Raw genomic sequence first — 19,413 nt, 5'->3', positions numbered from 1 at the left:
AACTCATGCAAACAAGGAATGGGAGGAGAAACTCAAAATCCCTCTGAGAACAAATAAGTGCAAATTTCTATTGGAGCACAGCAGTCACACGGACACATCTGGCTCACATTCAGCATAACTCTACCAGCCTAGGATTCAGTGCAAAACCCCAGATTCAATCTAGGCTGGTAATTCTAGCTAACTCAGGAGGAGGATGACTTTCGAAGAGCCATTGAGATACACTCCAAGTTGAGCTAGTCCTGTGACTGTTCTGTAGCACTATACATCCCATCTAGGCAGCCCCTAAATTCTTAGGTTTATCTGCAAGCAAGACACTTTTGCTTTGAGAGAGGACCTGGGTACCATTTCTTTTTCAAAGAGAAGACAGAGGGATGGGAAATTTTGCCTGGAGGAACACAGCAGTTAACGGATTTGAAAAGTTCTTGCAGAAGCTTTCTGAGGTAAGACAAGGAGCAAAATGCAGAGGTTTGGTTACAACCTCCATGATTGTGAGGTAAATTATCAGGCAGGCTGCCATGAAAGCTGCTCAGGCTTTTCAAGACATTTTTCACCAAGGATATCAAATGTAGCTGGTGAGACTCAGGTCAGATATCCCAAGTAGATCCCAATGAAAGGAATAATCTATTGCATCCCTTCTCATGCAGTAAGAGATAATTCCTTCTCCCTAGCTGTTACAGAGTTCTCTATGCCAGGCATCAGATTAAATGTTGTCAAAGCATGGGAGCCTGGATCAGTGCTAGAGAACAACACAAGCCTTCACAGAAAAATAAGAGAGCAGGAATCAAGAGTCAAAACAGAGCCCAATTCAGACTAACCTCAGTTTGAACAAGGAAGTCCATGAGGCTTCTCTGGGTACTGTGTGCTAAACTCTGTGTGAATTGATTTGATAGTATCATCAAAACCACTAGAAGAGACACGAGAAACCCAGCAGCAGATGTAGTGCTAGCTTGATAATAACAAGAGGCAGAATCTGGTGGAAGTGGAGCAAAAAGCCTCCTTATGCTCTTTGTTTCTACTCTTCCTGGGGGAAAGTTTTACTTTTGCAAATGCACAAGGAGTCTGTGGTTCTCCTTTTTCTCTGAAAATATTACTGCTTATTCTGATTAATAGGTAAAATAGCATCTACTTTCCACAGTGGAGCTCAGTCCACAGTTTCTTGGTTATATACAATGTTATCAACAATGTCTGAGTCAGACATAGGTATAGTCCCACCCAGAGAAAGCATGACACGGTATGAGAGATATTTTGTTATTGTATCTGAACTAAGTAAAACCACTGACAACAAAGATTGTCTGAAAAGCTGCACTGATAAATGCCTGCTTAGTTTCTCTGAGTTGAATGCCTGTTGCTGCTCTGAGTGGTACAAGGCAGTATGTAAACTACAGAGGAAAAAAATAAATTGTCTAAGATCTTGTTGCATAATAATGCACGACAGATGTCACCCAAGGACAAATAAGACACCACAAATTACACATTTGGATTGCGTGGCTGAGCTTATATTTGCAGAAGCTGATGCACAGGAGTGGTTTATAGTCAAGAACAACTAATTTTCTATTATGCATTGGCCAAAAAAATAAATCAAGGAGACTTGGAGTAAGTATGTCTCTAAGGAGTTCAGTGAAAAGCACTAGAAAATTCCAAAACAAGTCACATTTTGAAACCTTTTGTTTCCCACCTCCCTGCCTCCCTCAAAAAAAAAAAAAAAAAAACTTGTAAAGAAAAAAAATTCATTGAGAGAATCTGGCACCTACTAAAGGAACTGAATGGAGAATGTAATTGTATTTGATGCCAAAAAGAGAAGGAAAGAGAACTGGATAATAGAGTACTTAGAGATGATAAAAATCAATAAACTGAGCAAATGAATGCATGAGAGCATTGGGAAGATTACTTTAAGGAAATAAAGATAAAAGAAAAGTGGATAATTGCTTAAAGAACCACCATTAAGAGCATAAACACAAACTATTCCAGGACAGAGAAGTACTGGGAAATTTAGTAGCAGTCCTACTTAGTTAAATCATGAGCTCTTCACTGCCTCCAGCACATAGAAGTTGCATACCGATTGTGAACACCAAGTCAAGTAGCTGAGGACAAGTTAACATTAACAAAAAAAGACTTCACAAAAGCAGAAAGATCAAGTCACAAAGACATCACAACCAGCAGGACAATATTCCACAGGTGTTATAGTTATTACAGGAGAACCAAGGAAAGTATAATTTTCTCATGAGAGAAGAAAAGCTGTGACAAATGATGCCAAGAAGGCTAGATACAAAGATACAACTGAAAGAAATACCAACTTAGGAAACCAAGGCTTTCACTGAACTGGCAAATATGCTTAGGACATTTGCCCCATTTTCAAAGTCTGCAAGAAAAGTATTTATCTTCTTCATTTCAACATTGGTGTTGAAAATCGGGATTTTAAACAAATCTTGCTAATAATCTGAAGTTACATTCCAATGTATTGGGTTCTAAACATAACTTCTTGTCAACTTTTTTTTCTATATTCAATGAACAGAAGGAAAATAAAAACTGCTCAACAGCATTGCAACACCTGCTATTACCAGAAGATTAGTTGCTCATAGATTAATCAGAAAGCAGACATCTTCACTATCACCGAGAGTCCCCTGTAAACATCATGAGCAAAAGTCCACACAATAAAGAGAAGCGTTTTCATCTATAGTCACATCTAGTACTAAAAAGCACAAGTGACATTCAATCAACCGTGCATTTGACTACAGAGCCAGTCTGAAACAGCAGTGGCAAGGCAGAGCTGTTGCAACATCCCTGTAACAGGGACTCACACTCTCAGCATTTTTTAAAAAATTATTTATTTTTTGGTTAGAATGTACAAACAGTTCACAGTAACATCCATCTCCTTTTACTAACTCTCTCACAATGATTATTGAATAAACAGTCAGCATTTTCCTAGCCGTTTTGGCAAGGCCACGGAAGAATATGTGGAAGTTCGCAGTTTAAAACATTTGTCTTGCTTAAATTTGCTTTTGGTGCAAATAAAATCAGTATAAGACCACCAAAAGTGTTCTTGCAATTAAGGAAAAAAAGTATGGTAAATGTATTCATAAAAATATCTTCAAGTTAGTTATTTTCCAGACCAAATTCCTACAAGAGACAAAACACAATTTGGGTTATTCTTTGGATTACACCAAGATGCCTATCCCATTACAAAACCAGCACGACAGAAAATACTTAAGTGATTTTTCTCCTCATTCTCAAAATACTCAACAAATCAACTGCAAAATTAAATCCAGGCAGGAAGCAGGCACTTTCTCAGCAGTTTCTCTGGAGCTAGCAGCTGCCAACCCCTCCGGGCAGCTCTCAGGCAGGGCGAGGAGGGCTCCCACACCCACCCTGCTGCACCGACCTCGCAGACAGGCACTGGAAAGGTGGACCTGCCTGCGAACCCAGCTCAAGCCTTTCTGACAGAGGAGGGCTTAAAACCCTGGTGAGACATGGAAGCAGTGCCAAGTGTTTCTCTCAGGTGTGTGTCTCACAGCTTTTAGCCCTTTGGTGTGCAGCTCGTAAGACCTAGAGGAACGACACACGCTGCTGTTTGGTGATGGAAGACAGAGAGGAAATCATCAAAGCCCATGCCTAGTTTCCCACCCCGAGAGAAGAGTGCAGAGAGCTTCCCATGTGACAAAAGCCTGTCCTTCACCAGTCACGACCAGCCATTAACGTATCTAGTGACAGGCAGTGTGAATGGGAAAAGTAATTAATCACACTATTAAGTATTAAGCTCCAACAACCCAACATCATGCTCACTGTCTTAGTCATATCATTCTCCTCTGTCAACTCCCTTCTCCAGTCTCTCCCATTTTCCGCTCTCTGCTTCCATACAAAATCATTCAACTCACAGATCTCTATGTCTTATTCCAAGCACCAAGGGCTTCCTTCCTGAGTGTATGCATGGGCCCACTGCTTGGCTAATCCTGTCTTCCTCCTTTCAAAGAGGATGCTATTAGCAGAGCTGGCAGGCCCACTAGAATAGTTATCACCTGTTGGCAGCTTGGATGTTAATATGTACTCCTGTGGTCAAAAGCTCCGGTGAATTGCCGACAGCTAAAAAGCAGCAAACTCTGTATCTGAAACTACCTACCACTCGTGCCAGTATTGTAACGCATACAAAAGATGAGGGAAAAATTAAATGAGCTTGTTCAATTATTATGCTTTCCCTAGAAGCATTATTCATGTCCCAGCCTTTCTTATAGTCACCCCCAGTAGCCACATTATTCTCTTTGGCCTAATAAGTTTCATTAATCACACAGAACAAGCTCGAAAAGCACGAGGGCCAATTTTATTGCAGAAGGCAGATACAACAATTAGGCAGCTGAGGCCTTTTAATGCCTGCAACCTGTGATTGCCTGAGCTGTGGGTTGATAACTTGAGCTTTTTGTTGGCAGTAAACAGGTGATGATCAAAGCCTGACTAGGCTACAATGCTGTAAGCCAATTTTCTGAAAGGCTGCAGCAGGACTGGCTCTCGGGTCATCCCAGAAACAAGAAATCAGGCAAACTATGGTCTTTGTGGCTGTTAAGAGCCAGGAGACCCAATTTTACTGAGTACCTGCAGCACAAAGGGACCTATCTCTTTGCCAGGGCACCTTGTTTCAGCACATCAAACAAATTTCTAGGAAATGCTGACACATTGCAGGTGACTGGACCAATTCCACCAAATACAAATTAAAGGAGAAAATAAAACCATAAGCACAGAAGCCATGCTTTTCAGCCAGGGCTAATTATCACAGTGATGTCTCTCCAGAGGATTTTATCCCCTCGGCTATCATCTCCCTGTCTGTCTGCATTAGATCTTACTCTTCAACATTTCAATCGATGCAAAGAAATTATGAAAAGTTCTTGCTTTGCACCCTAAAAATCACAACACACATGCACCATGACTGCCAAAAACAGACTGCTCCACAACCTAACTCTCTTCATTTTGACAGCCTTTGGTCTGTCTGCAATGGTCCAGCTTCTGAATAAGACAGACCCAACTTGTTGTAGTTGTCCACAGGAACGATCCACACTCACTTGTCACACTGAGCAACATCAGGCTAGAAGACCAGTTTTAGACCCCACTGGGCACTTCCTTAAGAAACAAGAGAGATATTTCCCCTATTCCAGAGGCTTCCAGTCACAACAGACTCCTTGACAGCACTGTGACTGCAAAAGGTCCCAGCTGACAGGGAGAACAAAAAAAGATGCTGGATTGTGCCCACTGTGCAGTGCCAGCTGTGGGCCAGCAGAACTGGTAAACCACTTCCTGAGAATAAGGCACTGCTCTGGATTTCACTAGAGCGACAAAATGCTTTCCCTTGCTAGCGTCACCGAAAACCTGTTTTCACTAATTCCGAGCTATTTTATTTATTTCTCCCAGAGGCTGTATACGTGAAACAGTGCATCTCCTTCCCCACAGATGACAGGAAGAAGCTGTACGCAGCTCTGAGACAATGACCCATCGCTGACATTTAACACCAGAAGAAAGGTTCAGCTCAGTTACTCGGCAGGTGTGAATGGACTGCCTTCTGCAGGCACTTTTCTTTAAGGCAGAGAGTCACTCTTCATACCTTTCTGACTACAATGAAAGGCTGGAGCAGTGTCAGTAGATGCCCACCACCCATGTCTACTTGGAAGTGATAAAGTGCAATTAAAAGGCACTGGGAGATCCTCATGCCTAAGAACACTGATGGAGCAAAGAAAACATCCTCCAGTGATGAGCAAAGGCCGTTCAAAACACACGTTTGAGCATACTTACTGCAGCATTAGAGCATTAGTATTTGGAAGGTTTGACAAAACTGATGCATGAAAACTGAAGTTAACAACAAATCTGTGGGGGAGGGGGGAATGGTTCAGCTTGGGGACATGAGGATGAGGAGAAATAAATGGTTTGGTTAGAGGTTTTTTGTTTGTTTTAAACAAGCACACCACCTGCATTTTTCATAACTTAACGCTTCTATTCTCAGTAAAACCATGCTGTGATCTGAGCTTCTAAGAAATCGGTCAATAAACATTTACTCAAATAGCCCCAGAAATCATTTAGATAAATATTTGCATATTTGCACATTTATTTTAAAATGAATCTTAGAAAATTGCCCATTGCTATTTCTCATTTCCATATCAAGTACAATTTCAAATTGGCTTTTTTCTTCCATTACCAACACAAACAGAAAGTTTAATTGAGAAATAAATATATTTTAAAAATTAAAAATAAACAAAGATGACAAATACCAGATTCTCATCTTCAACATGTAACTATCTACCCAGAAAAAAAAAAAAAAAACAAAAAACACCTCTTATTTCTGCTGGATGCGTTTCTTTGGCCTTCTATGTTTTGGAGTCCTCTGTGTCACTTCCTGATTCCCAATACAAAATTGCAAAGAGAATCGAGTTGCTAAAATGGAAAAAGAGTGGTACATTTTCACCAGCAGTCTGGTGAAAGCTCTGTTACAAAAATATGTCAGTTATTGATTGGAGGAAAGACAGCACATACCTCAGAGTCTATTTTCAAACAAAATTCTGATAGGTATTTCCCCATCTCCGTCTTTAAAAGTTTCAAATTTTTCAAGAGCTATGCTGGTATTTAGAGAGAGAGAGAAATAATTTACAAAAACAGGTTGCTCTCCTCCATTGTCTTCAGGTCAGGAAATACAAAGGCTTTTGTGGGGCAGTTTTGAGTGTTCTGCTGGCCTGGTGCGCGGTAAGGCCTCAGATTTGTTAGTTGAAGTACAAGTTCAAGTAACTGAGTATCATTAGTAGCTGAGCTGGTATTAGACCACCTGTGCCTACACTGTTAATACATGGTATTAATACATCATTCTTGGATTGTAATTCTGATAGATACTCTCTGATAAGACAGCAGGCTTGACCACTTCTCTTTTCTGACGTGATGGTGTGGACCTGAAGTTCTCAGTCTACAAGACAAAGAAAAACATGTACCATTGTACTATATCGTAGAATTTTGTGGAACCATCATACCTACAGAGTCCAAACAAAAAAAAAAAACAAAACCAGAAGAAACTTAGTAGGCAACATTACTTTTCAAAAGAACTGCAAAGTTATTTCTCTAAGCTCTGTGAGCAAAGGGGTAGGGCACAGAGGGTGAAACATGAAGTGACAGAGAGATGCAACAACTGCCTTCACAAAGCCTCAACAGGACAGCTTTTGAATTCTGTTTTTCTTAATGTTATTGAAAACAAATTTTGAAATGTTGGTATTTTCAGCAAAATAGATGATAATGAACAATGCTAACTTCTCTTAAAAAAAAAAAAAAAAACAAGCAAGCAGGCCCAGGTCACAGGCAATCTAATTCAGACACCTAAAATTACTAGAAGCTTTTGACTTTGATCTCTGCAACTCCCACTCCTGTCAATGAAATTGTCCTGAATGCCATAGAAAATATATCAGAAAATCAATCATTCGAACTTCAGAGCACTGTTTGACTAGTTTGCAACAAACAAGGCACAGGGACATTAATTTAACCGTGAGCAGAAAGCAAAATATGAAATAATTGCTCTTTCAGTGTGCATTTAATGAGGCAGAAGCTCTGAGGAAAGAGCATCATATTATCACACTGTTAAATATGTATCACAACACACTGGAATTAGAGAGGAAGTAAATGTTGCGGTGGCAGATCTATCACTGTTGTTTCCTAGCTTCTGAATGTTTGAACTGTGACTTAAAAAATAAAAGTTTCATAGCTGTGTTTGTCTCGAATGCAGCATAAGGAAGTGCACCCTTTTCCCTCATTGTAAAATGCCTGTCTGTTTTCACTCCATCTTTAATCAGGCAGGTTTCTGCCATCAAAGGCAATCCACATTCTTAAGCAAAAGATCAGAGTTAAGATTAGTCTGTGAAGCAGAAATGTGAAAACATTAACTTCTGGGAGATTTAAAATTCAGCTTAACCACTGGCATCGTAAATGTAATTTATAGTATTCTTAGGCAGGAAATGCACTACACCACTCTCGATCTAGTGCTTAAACAGTTACCCAGCTACTCTGAATGTATATGAAGATACGGCCATCCAAACAATAGACACCCTCCCAGATACACCGTTTCTCATTCCCCCATCCAAGCACACACAGACATAAATGGGAGTTTTTTCAGAGCAGACACGTTGCAATGAAATTACATGTTTTAGTGAAGAATACACAACAAAAACTGCAAAGCGCACACACACGGAGAAAAAAAGCCCACTTACTGCAAATGGTACTGCCGATCTGTGTGCCACTTTACGTAACTGGAGAGCTGAAAGTAAGATGTCAGAAAATTAAAATGGTTTGATGGAGCAAGGTGCACAGCTGTCATATCTGGAGTTCTCCTCTAGCTGCCCTCAGCAGTTGAAAGACTTTATTCAAAATACGGTTAAACTCATTGATTAAGTTTGTGTGTGTGTCCAGCTCTTGAATGTGCTACTGTTTCATTTTTCCCTTCATTGAAACTTTTGGTCACTCTGGGAGACCTGACTGAATTGACTCTGTTAGGTGCATTTCTCCTCAGTTCTGCGGGGACGCGCTCGGCCAAGGAACCCGTCTGAGCATGTTTTCTCCTCTCCTTTCCTGCCCCAAAGCAGCACATCGCTCTGTGGCAGGGTCAGGTTGCTGTCACAGTGCTGCAAGCAAGCGCTGGTCGGTGCTGCCGCTGCTGATGACAACTGCCCTCTGTTTTCTTCTTGTCTTTCTGTTTTTCTCACCCTGCCCCCTCTGCTCTTCTAGTGTACGCCTCCCCTCTTGCCAATCCTCTTTCACCCCATTCGTTCAGACCTGGTTCATGAAATACATCTGCAATGTAATATGCCCGATGCAGGGGGAATAACCTGAAAGACCCTGAGCACAAAGAAGAAACCCAGACAAGCAGTAAAGCTAAACCAGAGCTAAGGCAATGGAGGGCAGTAATACAGGCACTTTGATTCACTGTGAGCTCCCTCCATTTAGAGTTCACCCACCTCTACGTTGCCTTCTCCCAGTGCTTCATCTCCTGCTCTCCTGAAAACACTCTTGCCTTCAGCAGTCCACTATTCTCTCTTCTCCCCATTTTAAGTCTCTACTTGAGCTCCTGCTCCATTCATATCCCATCACAGCCCTCTTACTCGACTCCAGGAGTAGCAGATCATTGTCTGAGTTCTCAGTATCAGATTATTCAGTATGAGCCTGACCCAATGCCAATGAAATCTACACAGCCTGAGAAACTGCGAGTGTACCAGAGTGTACCAGTGTATCTACATTTGGCCTATTTTTACACCTGCTCAAGGAAAAATTTATGATTGCTGATGGAAACATGGGAATTGTTTGTCTCTAGTCATTAGATGAGTTTGTGAACTGTCATTCTTGTGTATAGAATTTTATGTCAGTAAATACAGAATGATCAAAATAATTCTAAAAACTCAGAACCTACCCTACTCTCAGAAAGAGTTATTTTCATCCTGGATGACTCTCTGTCATATATAAAATCTATTAATAGCATAGTAACTATGGCTCTTACAAAACTCCAGACTTGTTTTAAAGTTCCACCCCTTATTTTCTTAGGACTTTTCCAAAAGGACAATGCATTGTATATGGACATTTTCCTCAATCCTTGCCTCCCACTCCACTCTCAGCAATAAAGTACATGTCCCTGTACCAGCACATAGTCAGCGATGGAGTTGTAGAGTTGTAATAGATTTCAGGCTCACCAAATGACTTACCTCTGCACCAGAAAATCAGGAATAAAGTCACACCACTGACAGCAGCAACCCCTGCAGATCCTCCTGTCAGGAGATAGAGAAGCCTGGAGGAAGTATCTAAGAGATGAGAAAAGAAAGCTGGTTACAGAGCTAGATGTTAGTATCCACTGACAACATGATGTTACTACCTACCTTAACCAGAGGAGAAAGCTAACCCTCCACCCTACCGGCTCAAATGAGCTGAGAGACACAGCTGAGATCCCTGGATGCCAATCAGCAATAGCAAGCTGCCCCACACACCCAGTCATTTGTGTGTACAAACATACTTTCATTTTCAACTCGTCTGTCTGCACCATCTCCCTTTCTTCAAATTATATTAGTGCTGCAGCAACAGAACTGACCAGCCATCCCTGCAAAATGCTGTTATTAATGACTGGTCTCTGCTGAATTCTTTCCTTCATGCCTCTGCTGAGACATTTTGGTGATATGAGCACAAAAACAAATCCTACTGGCATAGACTTCTAACAGGTCCAGCAGAGCCAGCTGAGAAGCTGAATTTTGCCCTTTAGTAACTTTGGCCCTGGGAAAGATCACTTGAAAGTCAGAGTCAGACATTCTCCAAGGAATTTTTCTCCAGACCATCACCACTGTGGGAAGCTGGACAAAATTCAACTCCAGGGGTTCAAAGCTTCACATCAAAAATTAGTGAGCTGTATCACAGTGGCTGCTGAAAGTAAGTTTTCAATCATCAGTGATTAAAAAGGTCACTGAAGCAGTGTACTGGGTTTGTGTGGCAAGGTGTTGGTAGTGGGGGGACTGCAGGGGTGGCTTCTGTGAGAAGCTGCTTGAAGCTTCCCCTGTGTCCAATTAGAGCCAAGGCAGCCAGCTCCAAGATGGACCCACCTCTGGCCAAGGCTGAGCCCATCAGCAATGGTAGTAACACCTCTGTGATAACAAATTTAAGGAGTGGGGAAAACTGCAACAGCAGAGAGAAGAGTAAGAATATGTGAGAGAAACAGCTCTGCAGACCCCAAAGTCAGTGAAGGAGGAGGGGGAGCAGGTGCTCCAGGTGCCTGCAGCCTGTGGTGAAGACCATGGTGAGGCAGGCTGTCCCTCTGCAGCTCATGGAGGCCCATGGAAGAGCAGAGATCCACCTGCAGCCCATGGAGGACCCCCGCCAAGGCAGGTTGGTGCCCAAAGGAGGCTGTGATCCCGTGGGAAGCCCGCAGTGGAGCAGTCTGTTCCTGAGGGACTGCAGCCCCTGGAAAGGGCCTCACGCTGGAGCAGTTCATGAAGAGCTGCAGCCCATGGGAAGGAGTCACACTGGAGAAGTTTGTGGAGGACTGTCTCCCGAGGGAGGGACCCATGCTGGAGCAGGGGAAGAGTGTGAGGAGGAAGGAGCAGCAGAGACGAAATATTATGAACTGACCGCAACCCCCATCCCCCTGCGCCACTCAGGGGTAGGCGGTAGAGAAGTCGAGAGTGAAGCTGAGCCCAGGAAGAAGGTGTGGTGGGGGGAAGGTGCTTTCAGATTCATTCTTATTTCTCATTACCATCCTCTGATTTGATTGGCAATAAATTAAATTAACTTCCCCAAGTAAAGTCTGTTTTGCCCCAAGCCAAGTCTGTTTTGCCCATGACGGTAATTGCTGAGTGGTCTCCTTGTCTTTATCTTGACCTAGGAGCCTTTCTTCATAGTTTTCTCCCTGACAGAGCAGCTTGGTGGGAACCTGGCAGCCAGCCCAGGCCAACCCACCACAAGCAGAATGAGGAACTCCTGTAAAACAGAAGGGGTGTAGAAAGAAGCATGCACTGGAAGCTTCCCCATACAATGACAAGAAATATTTGGCTTCAACTGACTGACTCAAAAGCATTGATTTCTCTATCAACATCCTCTACAACTTTGGCCTGTCACCCTACTAACAGAGCCCTGGCATTCGGCGGGACCAGCTGCACAGAACAGCACCAAGAAGCAGAACATCATGATGAAGAGCAATTACAGAACAATGCTATTTACATGACAGGTCTAGGGACAGAGTCTGGTTTGTAGCTGGGTGGGTAACCAGGCAGGTGACAATGGGTTGCGTGTTGTTGACCCAGCCTGTGTAGCTCACTCTCGTCACTGTTCCATTGGGGTGGTGGACTTCTTCCTCGGTGCTGTGATTACTTGCAGGGATCCAGGAGATTTCAGCAGCTGGCTTTCCAGCAGATGCTTGACAGACAGCCACCCTGCTGCTGTGATAGGTCAGAGTCACCACAGGAGGAACTACAGAAGATTGAAAAAAAAAAAAAAAAAAAAAATTAAAAAAAAAAAAAAAGAGACCACAACCATTGTTTCCAGTTCAGTATAAAATCATCAACTGAGGAACAGAAAAATAGGTGGTATTTTTTAGTTTGCATGACCAATTCAAGAGATTTTAAAATAATTTGGAATATTAGCACCAACAATATTTAGGGAAAAAATACCTCAAAAAGTCCAAACTGAATATCTCCAAAACTAGCTAGCTGCATCTGAAAGTACTGCTTCCACATGTTTTCCAAAAGGTGACTACAATAGTGACAGGAGAAGATGGAATGACAGAGAAAGGTGGATTAAATTAAGATTTATAAGTACAGCTGTGCACATACCAAAGAAAAGACAGCTTACTGAAGCTCCAGCTAAAATGTCTAAGAGATTGGGCAGGTAGAATCAAGAATTTGACAGCAGGGAAATAAAGAAGGAATCAGACAAAACTGTTCTGCCTGAAGTCCAACAACTCATATCCTGCATTTGATAAAACAGGCAAAGTCTCGGGCAATACCTAAGCCATTATCAGAAAGGCAAGACTCTGCAGGGAAGAAAAAAAAAAAAAGAAAAAAAAAAGAAAAAATCAAGTTACAAAAATTAATAATAGCAATTATAAAGTTCCAAAATCAATTTCACATAATTTTTAGTTATATTCACATGGCTTAACTAATATGGCCAAAACACAAAATCGTCTCCTATTGTTTTTTTCAATTTATGGAAACCTATAGATAGTTTACCTGAGCATCTGAAAAATATTATTTGATGTATTCATTATGTTTTCTAATATTCTTTTGTTCCTGCCTATGTTGAAAATAGACTAATTTCATTTTTATTTTAGTGATGTAGTCTTATAGACAGTTTTCAGTATTTGTCAAAGAGCAAAATATTTCCAGATAGTGTCCTGAAACCTTTGCTTCCCTCCTATTCAGCTCTTACCCAGACAAAACACACTCTGACCTCATTGTGAATTTTGGTTCAGCATCCTCTTCCTCAGCTTATAGCAGTGATAATTATTTTATATCTTCTGTTTGCATTAACTTAACCAAGAGTGTATACTCCTGGTTGTGTGAACATTCACATAACATTCAAACCCAATGTTATGCCCAAAGAGCTCTCTCAGAACCTATGCAGACTGTTGGATTTGTGCATTTTAAAACCTCTCCTGTTCATGAATAAGAAGTCAAAAAAACAAACATAAAATCCACAGATTATTTCTCTGTAGATCAGTCAAGTCCTATTGTGTCACTCCTCATGCCTTTCTCCCCTCTCCAAAGAGCCAGATTAAATCAGCTTACTTCATTATTTTCAAATTCAGTATGCATCTGAAATTAATTTGGTCTTTTACCATCAAATTAAATAATTTTTATCTACACCCACACAAAAAAAAAAAAAAAAAAATCACAAGGTGCATCTTACCTATCACGGTCAGAGAAGAGAAAAAATGAAAGTTCCCTGCACTGTTGGCAATTTCACAGGTGTAATTTCCCTCATCACTAAGGTTCACAGGGTAAATACGAAGAGCGGCGTCACTGTCAGGTGAATATTTCCACATCATCCTCTCACTGCAATTTAACTTCCTTGTCTCATTTTTGTCGCTTCTATAGGCCAATAAGCAGCAAGTGCTGCATTTCATCTTCCATGTCACCATTAGCAAAGGCACCTTGGAGATATAAGGGCAGCTCAACACAGCTTCATGACCAGCCTCCACAGTCACCATGTTGCAAGCTACGTGAGAAGAAAAAAAAAGACGTTTAAAATGATGCTACAGCCATGATCAAAGTATAGGAAACTCTTGGCTTCATCACACTTAAAAATTTCTGCTTCCTTACTGTACTGACAGCCGTGTGGACACACTGCTCTGTGCAGACAGTTATAAGTAGCCTTCAGTTTCCAGGTCTGGCTTCCTGCTGTCACGCTTTGAAGTCTGGAAATGCAGTGGAGATGGTGCCTTTCCACTGTGGACACTGTGCAGCTATGTGATGCAAGATGGGAAGCAAGAAGTCCTCCATCTTTTTTTAGGCAACAGATTTCTATTGCTTTAACATGGGCTTTGAAAAACTGATGGGGAGGACAAGATTCATCCTTCAGGGAAAGGAGACTACTTTAAAAAAATACTGTGGTATTGAATTAGTTGCCTTGGTTAAAGTGCAAGTAAAACTGGGGATAGCAGTAGAACATACACCTGTAAAAGGGTTAAAACCCAAGATCACTTGGTGTAGTAGTTCACGAGGTGTATTTAGTAAGGGGCATAAGTAGATCCCTTTTCTACCAGAACATAGAATCACAGAATACTTTGGGTTGGAAGGGACCTTTAAAAGTCATCTAGTCCAACCCCTCTGCAAGGAGCAGGAACAATCACATTAGGTTGCTCAGAGTCCACTCCAACCAGCCTTGAATGTTTCCAGGGATGGGGCCTCTACCACCTCTCTGGGCAACCTGTTCCAGTGTTCCACCACCCTAATTGTAAAAAATTCCTACCTTATATAAAGTCTAAATCTACCTCCTTCTAGGTTAAAGCCATTACTCTTTGTCCTACTGCAACAGGTTCTGCTAAAAAGTTTCTCCCTGTCTTTCTTGTAAGCCTCCTTTAGGTACTGGAAGGCTGCTATAAGGTATCCCCAGAGCCTCCTCTTCTCCAGGCTGAACAGCCCCAACTCTCTCAGCCTGTCCTCATAGAAGAGGTGCTCCAGCCCTCTGATCATCTTCGTGGTCCTCCTCTGGACCCATTTCAACAGGTCCACGTCCTTCTTATGTTGGGGGTTCCAGAGCTGGAAGCAGTACTCCAGGTGGGGTCTCATGAGATCTCCTAGTATAGCTCTCCTGATGTTCTCCCACTTGAACAGGAGGTGTGTCTTCAGATGATCTGTGCTGGATTCCTATCATCCTGTGCCACTCCACAAGGCACACAATTATTTTGCCAACTGAAGTGCACTCATTGACTCACATTAAATAAGCAAAATTTCCCCTGGCGAGCTGCAAAATTGCGGTGTATTGGTGAGTTGGAAATACAGAGTAACAAAGAGTGCTGCATGTAGTTTTGGATCTCTTTCACTTACCTGACCCTTCAACCAGATTGATTAGCAAGAAAAGGAGCGCAGCCAGGACTGCCCATGTCTGAGCCATCTTTAGCAGAAGGAATCAGCACTGCAGAAAGTGAAGGCAAAGAAGACAGCACGTAGTCACAAATTGCTGCACAAATCCCTTCAAAGAGAACACATAGTAAAACCTCTGTTTCCTTTGAAAACAGAAGTTCTAAACAAGACTCCACATCTAGTATCATTCTTGTATGGAAGAAAGGAAAGCAGAAAGGATTTTGAAAATAAAAAAAGCACTACTGTTTACAAACAAGTTTTAAAAATCCAACATCTCTGATACCATTTTACAGGCATCTCTAGCTGCTCACTGTTCATGCCCAGCTAGCTAGCACAAAGATAGCTACAGACATCTCACCGCTTCAAAGACTTGATGAAAAAAAAAGGTTTTGCAAGAGCATATATGCACACATTGCAACTCATTCTGAAAAATCAAAGTAACAGTATTTATAGGAGAATTCAGGATCTAGATTTCATCAATTGTTTGACAAAGAAATGATTCCTAACCCTTGCATGCTTTTAATTTCTTGAAGGGTAAATCCACTTCTGTAGTAGAACAAAAAGGGCAACCGTCCTATCGCAAGAGATCAAAACCAGGCGAGTTTGTTTCCTGCTTTTACAGACACAGTGAACTAAAGCGGTATCTCGGAACTTACGCTATTCTACAATTATATATACTTTTTAACAAACCATCTCTTATACATTGCTAGCTCCTTTTTAGAAAAAGGGCAGCGGGTCCTTGGTAAGACTGAGACAGTGTTGTCATCCCAACACACTCTTTCCTGGTTCACACGAAAAAGTAGAACTCCATGCTATCCGAAAAGCTTTCCAATCAAAATATATATGGTTCTTGGTAGAGAATTTTGATGTAAACCCCTTCAGCTGTTGTTTGAACATGGATTTGGCTAAGAATATCACTGATTCTTCCCTACAGTGGGAAGAAATTACCCCAGTTTGGCATGGCAAATTTGCACTACCCTGTACTGACTAATATGTACTGCCACAGTCAAACTCCCAAGCTCTTCTGCTCAGGTCTCAAGGATGAGCACCCTACCACAGCAGGTAGTCATGCTGGTTCAGTCACAGCAGAAAGGTTCACAACCAAGGTGCTGCTATGCCCACAACCAGCTGGTGATAAAGCTGAGGTCTTGGAGCGTGTGCCTGCTTCCGCAACTCTACAGTAGCCATATCCGGACTGCGGTTTTCTGATGTTACTGTCAGAAATCAGCGGTCTCACTTTTGTCTTAAGGCTCCCTTTACCCTGCCCATAAAGCTATCTCATTTTGCATCACTCGCCTCTGCATTCCCTGAAATTGTCTTTCTGGTCGACTTTTTGTCATTCTCTCCTTTATGCCATCATTTGTATCTCTTTCATTTTTTACTTTCTGAGTCTGTCACCTGCAGCCAGAGATGGCTGGAAAATTGTGTTTCCATCCCATGGGAAATACTGATTCGTTGTTTTCATTCCCAAGTCAAAACCCAATACACACCAGACAAGCAAATATCTTTGTACATCGGTTGATTGAGAAATGTCATATGTGTTGCAACAGGACTTGCCTTCTGAGCTGTTTAGATCACACACCGTACACACCCATATTTAAATACAAGCGTGCTTCTCAGTATGTGCTGGGAGGAGAAGGAAAGGCAGCCAGGGTTCACTGTGCACACAGAAACCTAAATCCTCAACTGGAATCAATTCCTGTAAAAGTAACAGGCTTCAATCAGGCAGCATTAAAAATTTTGTATTAAATGTAAAATATGTCAAGTGAGGACATCTGGTGCACAGAAAAAAAAAAAAAAAAAGAACACAGCTGCACTTGTGGCACAGAGAGAAAAAATGCTGCCACATTCATGAGCCAAGTGCAAGAGGCAATAGTATTTTCTTAAACACAATGCGATACGTGTGCAGAGTCAGACAACAGCCTGAGGGATTTCTGCACACTTCTAACAAAACACCGATGCACCTGGAGGGAAAGTTTTCATTGCAACCTGAAAACAATGCCAGTGCAATCACATTGATCAGTATTCTACTACTATCACACAACAGGCAATGTCATTCTCACATTACAAAACTCCCAAATTTAACTTTTGCTCACTTAAAATCTTTGCCACAAATTAAATGTTTTATTTCATGTTATTCAATGCTGTCAGAAGGCTTTGAGTTTTTTTGTAATTTTATAAATTATGCATGCAAAAGTTGTTTCCAACCAAAAAGTTTGAAAGTTTGAAATTTATTTTAGAAAAAAAAAAAAAAAAAAAGAAAAAAGAAAGAATATTTTTGCCAAAATAATATACTCAATTTGACCCAAATTGGAAATAATTTTTCAAACTCTTTCAAAAGAAAAGTAAAAAAAAAACCCTCCACCATGTTTATCAGCAAGTTCAGTATTCACCAGTTTTGATGGATCTATAAATATTCATGTACAGAATATTGTCACATTGGAACTTGTCCCAGAAAACTATCTTTTTTTAAAATGCATACAAATCTCATATACAAGGAGTTTATTTGCTCAAAAGAACAGGCATTAATGATTAAAAATGGAATCTTACAGAAAGAATAGAGTATATTACTCTGTTTAAATATTCATGTACGAAACGCAGAATTTCGACTGCAATTTTTAAGGTTCACAATCCTTGAATATTTGTGCCTGTAAGCGAAAAATCTCAAAGTAAAACCGAAAAAGGAGAAATCAAGTACAGCTGAATCAAGTTCATTTTAAAAAGGCAAATGAATATTTGTAGATTGTCTTGTGTTATTTCCTTTGATGAAATTAAAATGCCTCAATAACTACATTAAAATAAATTAAAATTTTTATTCAGCCTTGACAGCGATGGCTGGCACAAGACCATGCACTATGTGCGTCACTCTTCCATTAGCCTCAGCCTTCCAGCTGGGAATGGCAGAGCTCACGCTCGGATTCATCCCAACGAATGCTGAGGCTGGAAGAAAGTTACCTGTTTGTCAGGCTGGAGAGGAGCCCTCCAGCCACGGGAGCACTGGAGATGAACAGCAGCAGTGCTGGCGTGCTCCGGTCTTCCAACAGTCACAGTCTTGGGGATGAGAAGAGAGATGCGAGCACACACTAACATCCAGCGTGGAAGCTGGTCCCAGTGGCTACTTACGAGGTGGCTCCTGCACACCAGGGAACAGCGGAGATGTACCTAGAGCTCCCGTCTCGCTCTGTCCTCACAAAGGGCCCGGCTGTAGTTGCAAAAAGATGAGAACTATCTCAGTTTAGGACCGTCCGTCCCAGGTAGTCTCTGTTTTCAGCTGTACAGTTCATTACGTTCTTTTCATTGATGCTCCTGACATCTTAACACGCAGCTGATTTGTCTCACAGACAGACGTAGCCTCTTCCTCCTCTGAAAGAGCTCAGTGAAAACAAACCATCTAGTTGTACCCTCCCCTGAAGAGGATGTGACACAGTTAAAACTAGGGAAACAAACTGCTTTCTGACATGAAGGACAAACCACAACTTTAAGTTGTCTGCTATTACACATCAAAGACAAGCTACGAGCCTTGAGCTATGCAAAGCACCAGCTTAAAATTAGATGAATAAAAGTACAACATAATGAAAAGATATTTTAATACAAACTGAAGGAAGAAAAGGTGCAGATCACAAAGACCCAGGTATCAATCAGCGCATCAGTCATCACTACAGCTTTTCAAAAAATAACCAACACATCACATAGCCATTCCCATGCTTAACTCTGCAAAATACGGCTCTGCTTTGCAGCGGGAGCCCGTTTTAGGGGGTAGAGGAGAGCCTGCCTCAAAAGTCTCTTCTCCGTAATACCTGGTGTCCTCGGCCACGGGAGGGCTGGAAGAGACAGCAAGAAGAGGAAGCAGTTGCACGTGGCTTTGTCAACTCCTCCACTTCTTGTACAAGGATGAAGTACTGGTAAAGACTGACTGTTCAAGACAAGGTACATGATTTGAAATCCAAGCCCATACTTTTAACAGTCAGAGCCTTCACGCAGCAGCACAATTCCACTACAAAGCATTTGATGTTTCCAACTCACCACCACAGCTTCTCGTCAAAGCCACCCTCTTCTGCCACTCAGCTCTCAGGGGGAGGCACGGTTTCCACAGGTGTGAGTCCTTGCACCCTACACAGGGCTGGCTGTCATCTCATGAGGCCAGGAAACCTTACCTTGAATACTTGCCAACCACACAGCAACCTACTCAGAAGCCTGCAGGCAGCCAACACCTTTTCTGAAGTGAGGGTTGCTGGTTATGCCATATTTTCAGCATCTCCAGGTCAGCCTCCACTTTTGGCTGTCCTTCTGAGCGTGAGAAACTCCGGAAGCAGGGGCTATCTACTGGTAAAGTGTTTACAATAAATAACTGGTGCAATTC

General features: G+C 41.7%; 1 protein-coding gene across 1 annotated transcript; it reads right to left on the bottom strand.

Annotated features, from left to right (window-relative positions):
* Positions 1–6,287: 6,287 nt before the first annotated feature.
* LOC104482217 (cell surface glycoprotein CD200 receptor 1-B-like) lies at positions 6,288–18,344 on the bottom strand. The gene is made up of 7 exons (XM_086739533.1): positions 18,009–18,344; positions 15,018–15,105; positions 13,378–13,686; positions 11,692–11,940; positions 9,696–9,791; positions 8,214–8,260; positions 6,288–6,925 (listed from the first exon to the last, which is right to left on the bottom strand). The coding sequence occupies exons 2-7, from the start codon at positions 15,082–15,084 to the stop codon at positions 6,818–6,820; spliced, it is 876 nt and encodes a 291-aa protein (XP_086595659.1). The 5' UTR covers positions 15,085–15,105; positions 18,009–18,344; the 3' UTR covers positions 6,288–6,817.
* Between the last annotated feature and the right edge of the window lie 1,069 nt (positions 18,345–19,413).

The sequence above is a fragment of the Chlamydotis macqueenii genome, chromosome 1 (assembly GCF_036417535.1).
Source record: "Chlamydotis macqueenii isolate bChlMac1 chromosome 1, bChlMac1.mat, whole genome shotgun sequence".
Classification (NCBI taxonomy): Eukaryota; Metazoa; Chordata; class Aves; order Otidiformes; family Otididae; genus Chlamydotis; species Chlamydotis macqueenii.
This window is presented reverse-complemented; position numbering and strand designations above follow the sequence as displayed.

What these genes read in the sequence shown, in the direction of transcription:
- LOC104482217 (XM_086739533.1), bottom strand. Translation starts at nt 15,084, where the DNA reads ATGGCTCAGACATGGGCAGTCCTGGCTGCGCTCCTTTTCTTGCTAATC. An exon ending in CAATCTGGTTGAAGGGTCAG is followed by an intron (nt 13,687 to 15,017) that starts GTAAGTGAAAGA and finishes CTTCTCACGTAG; the next exon opens with CTTGCAACATGGTGACTGTG. An exon ending in TCTGTCCCTAGACCTGTCAT is followed by an intron (nt 9,792 to 11,691) that starts GTAAATAGCATT and finishes CTCATCTCTTAG; the next exon opens with ATACTTCCTCCAGGCTTCTC.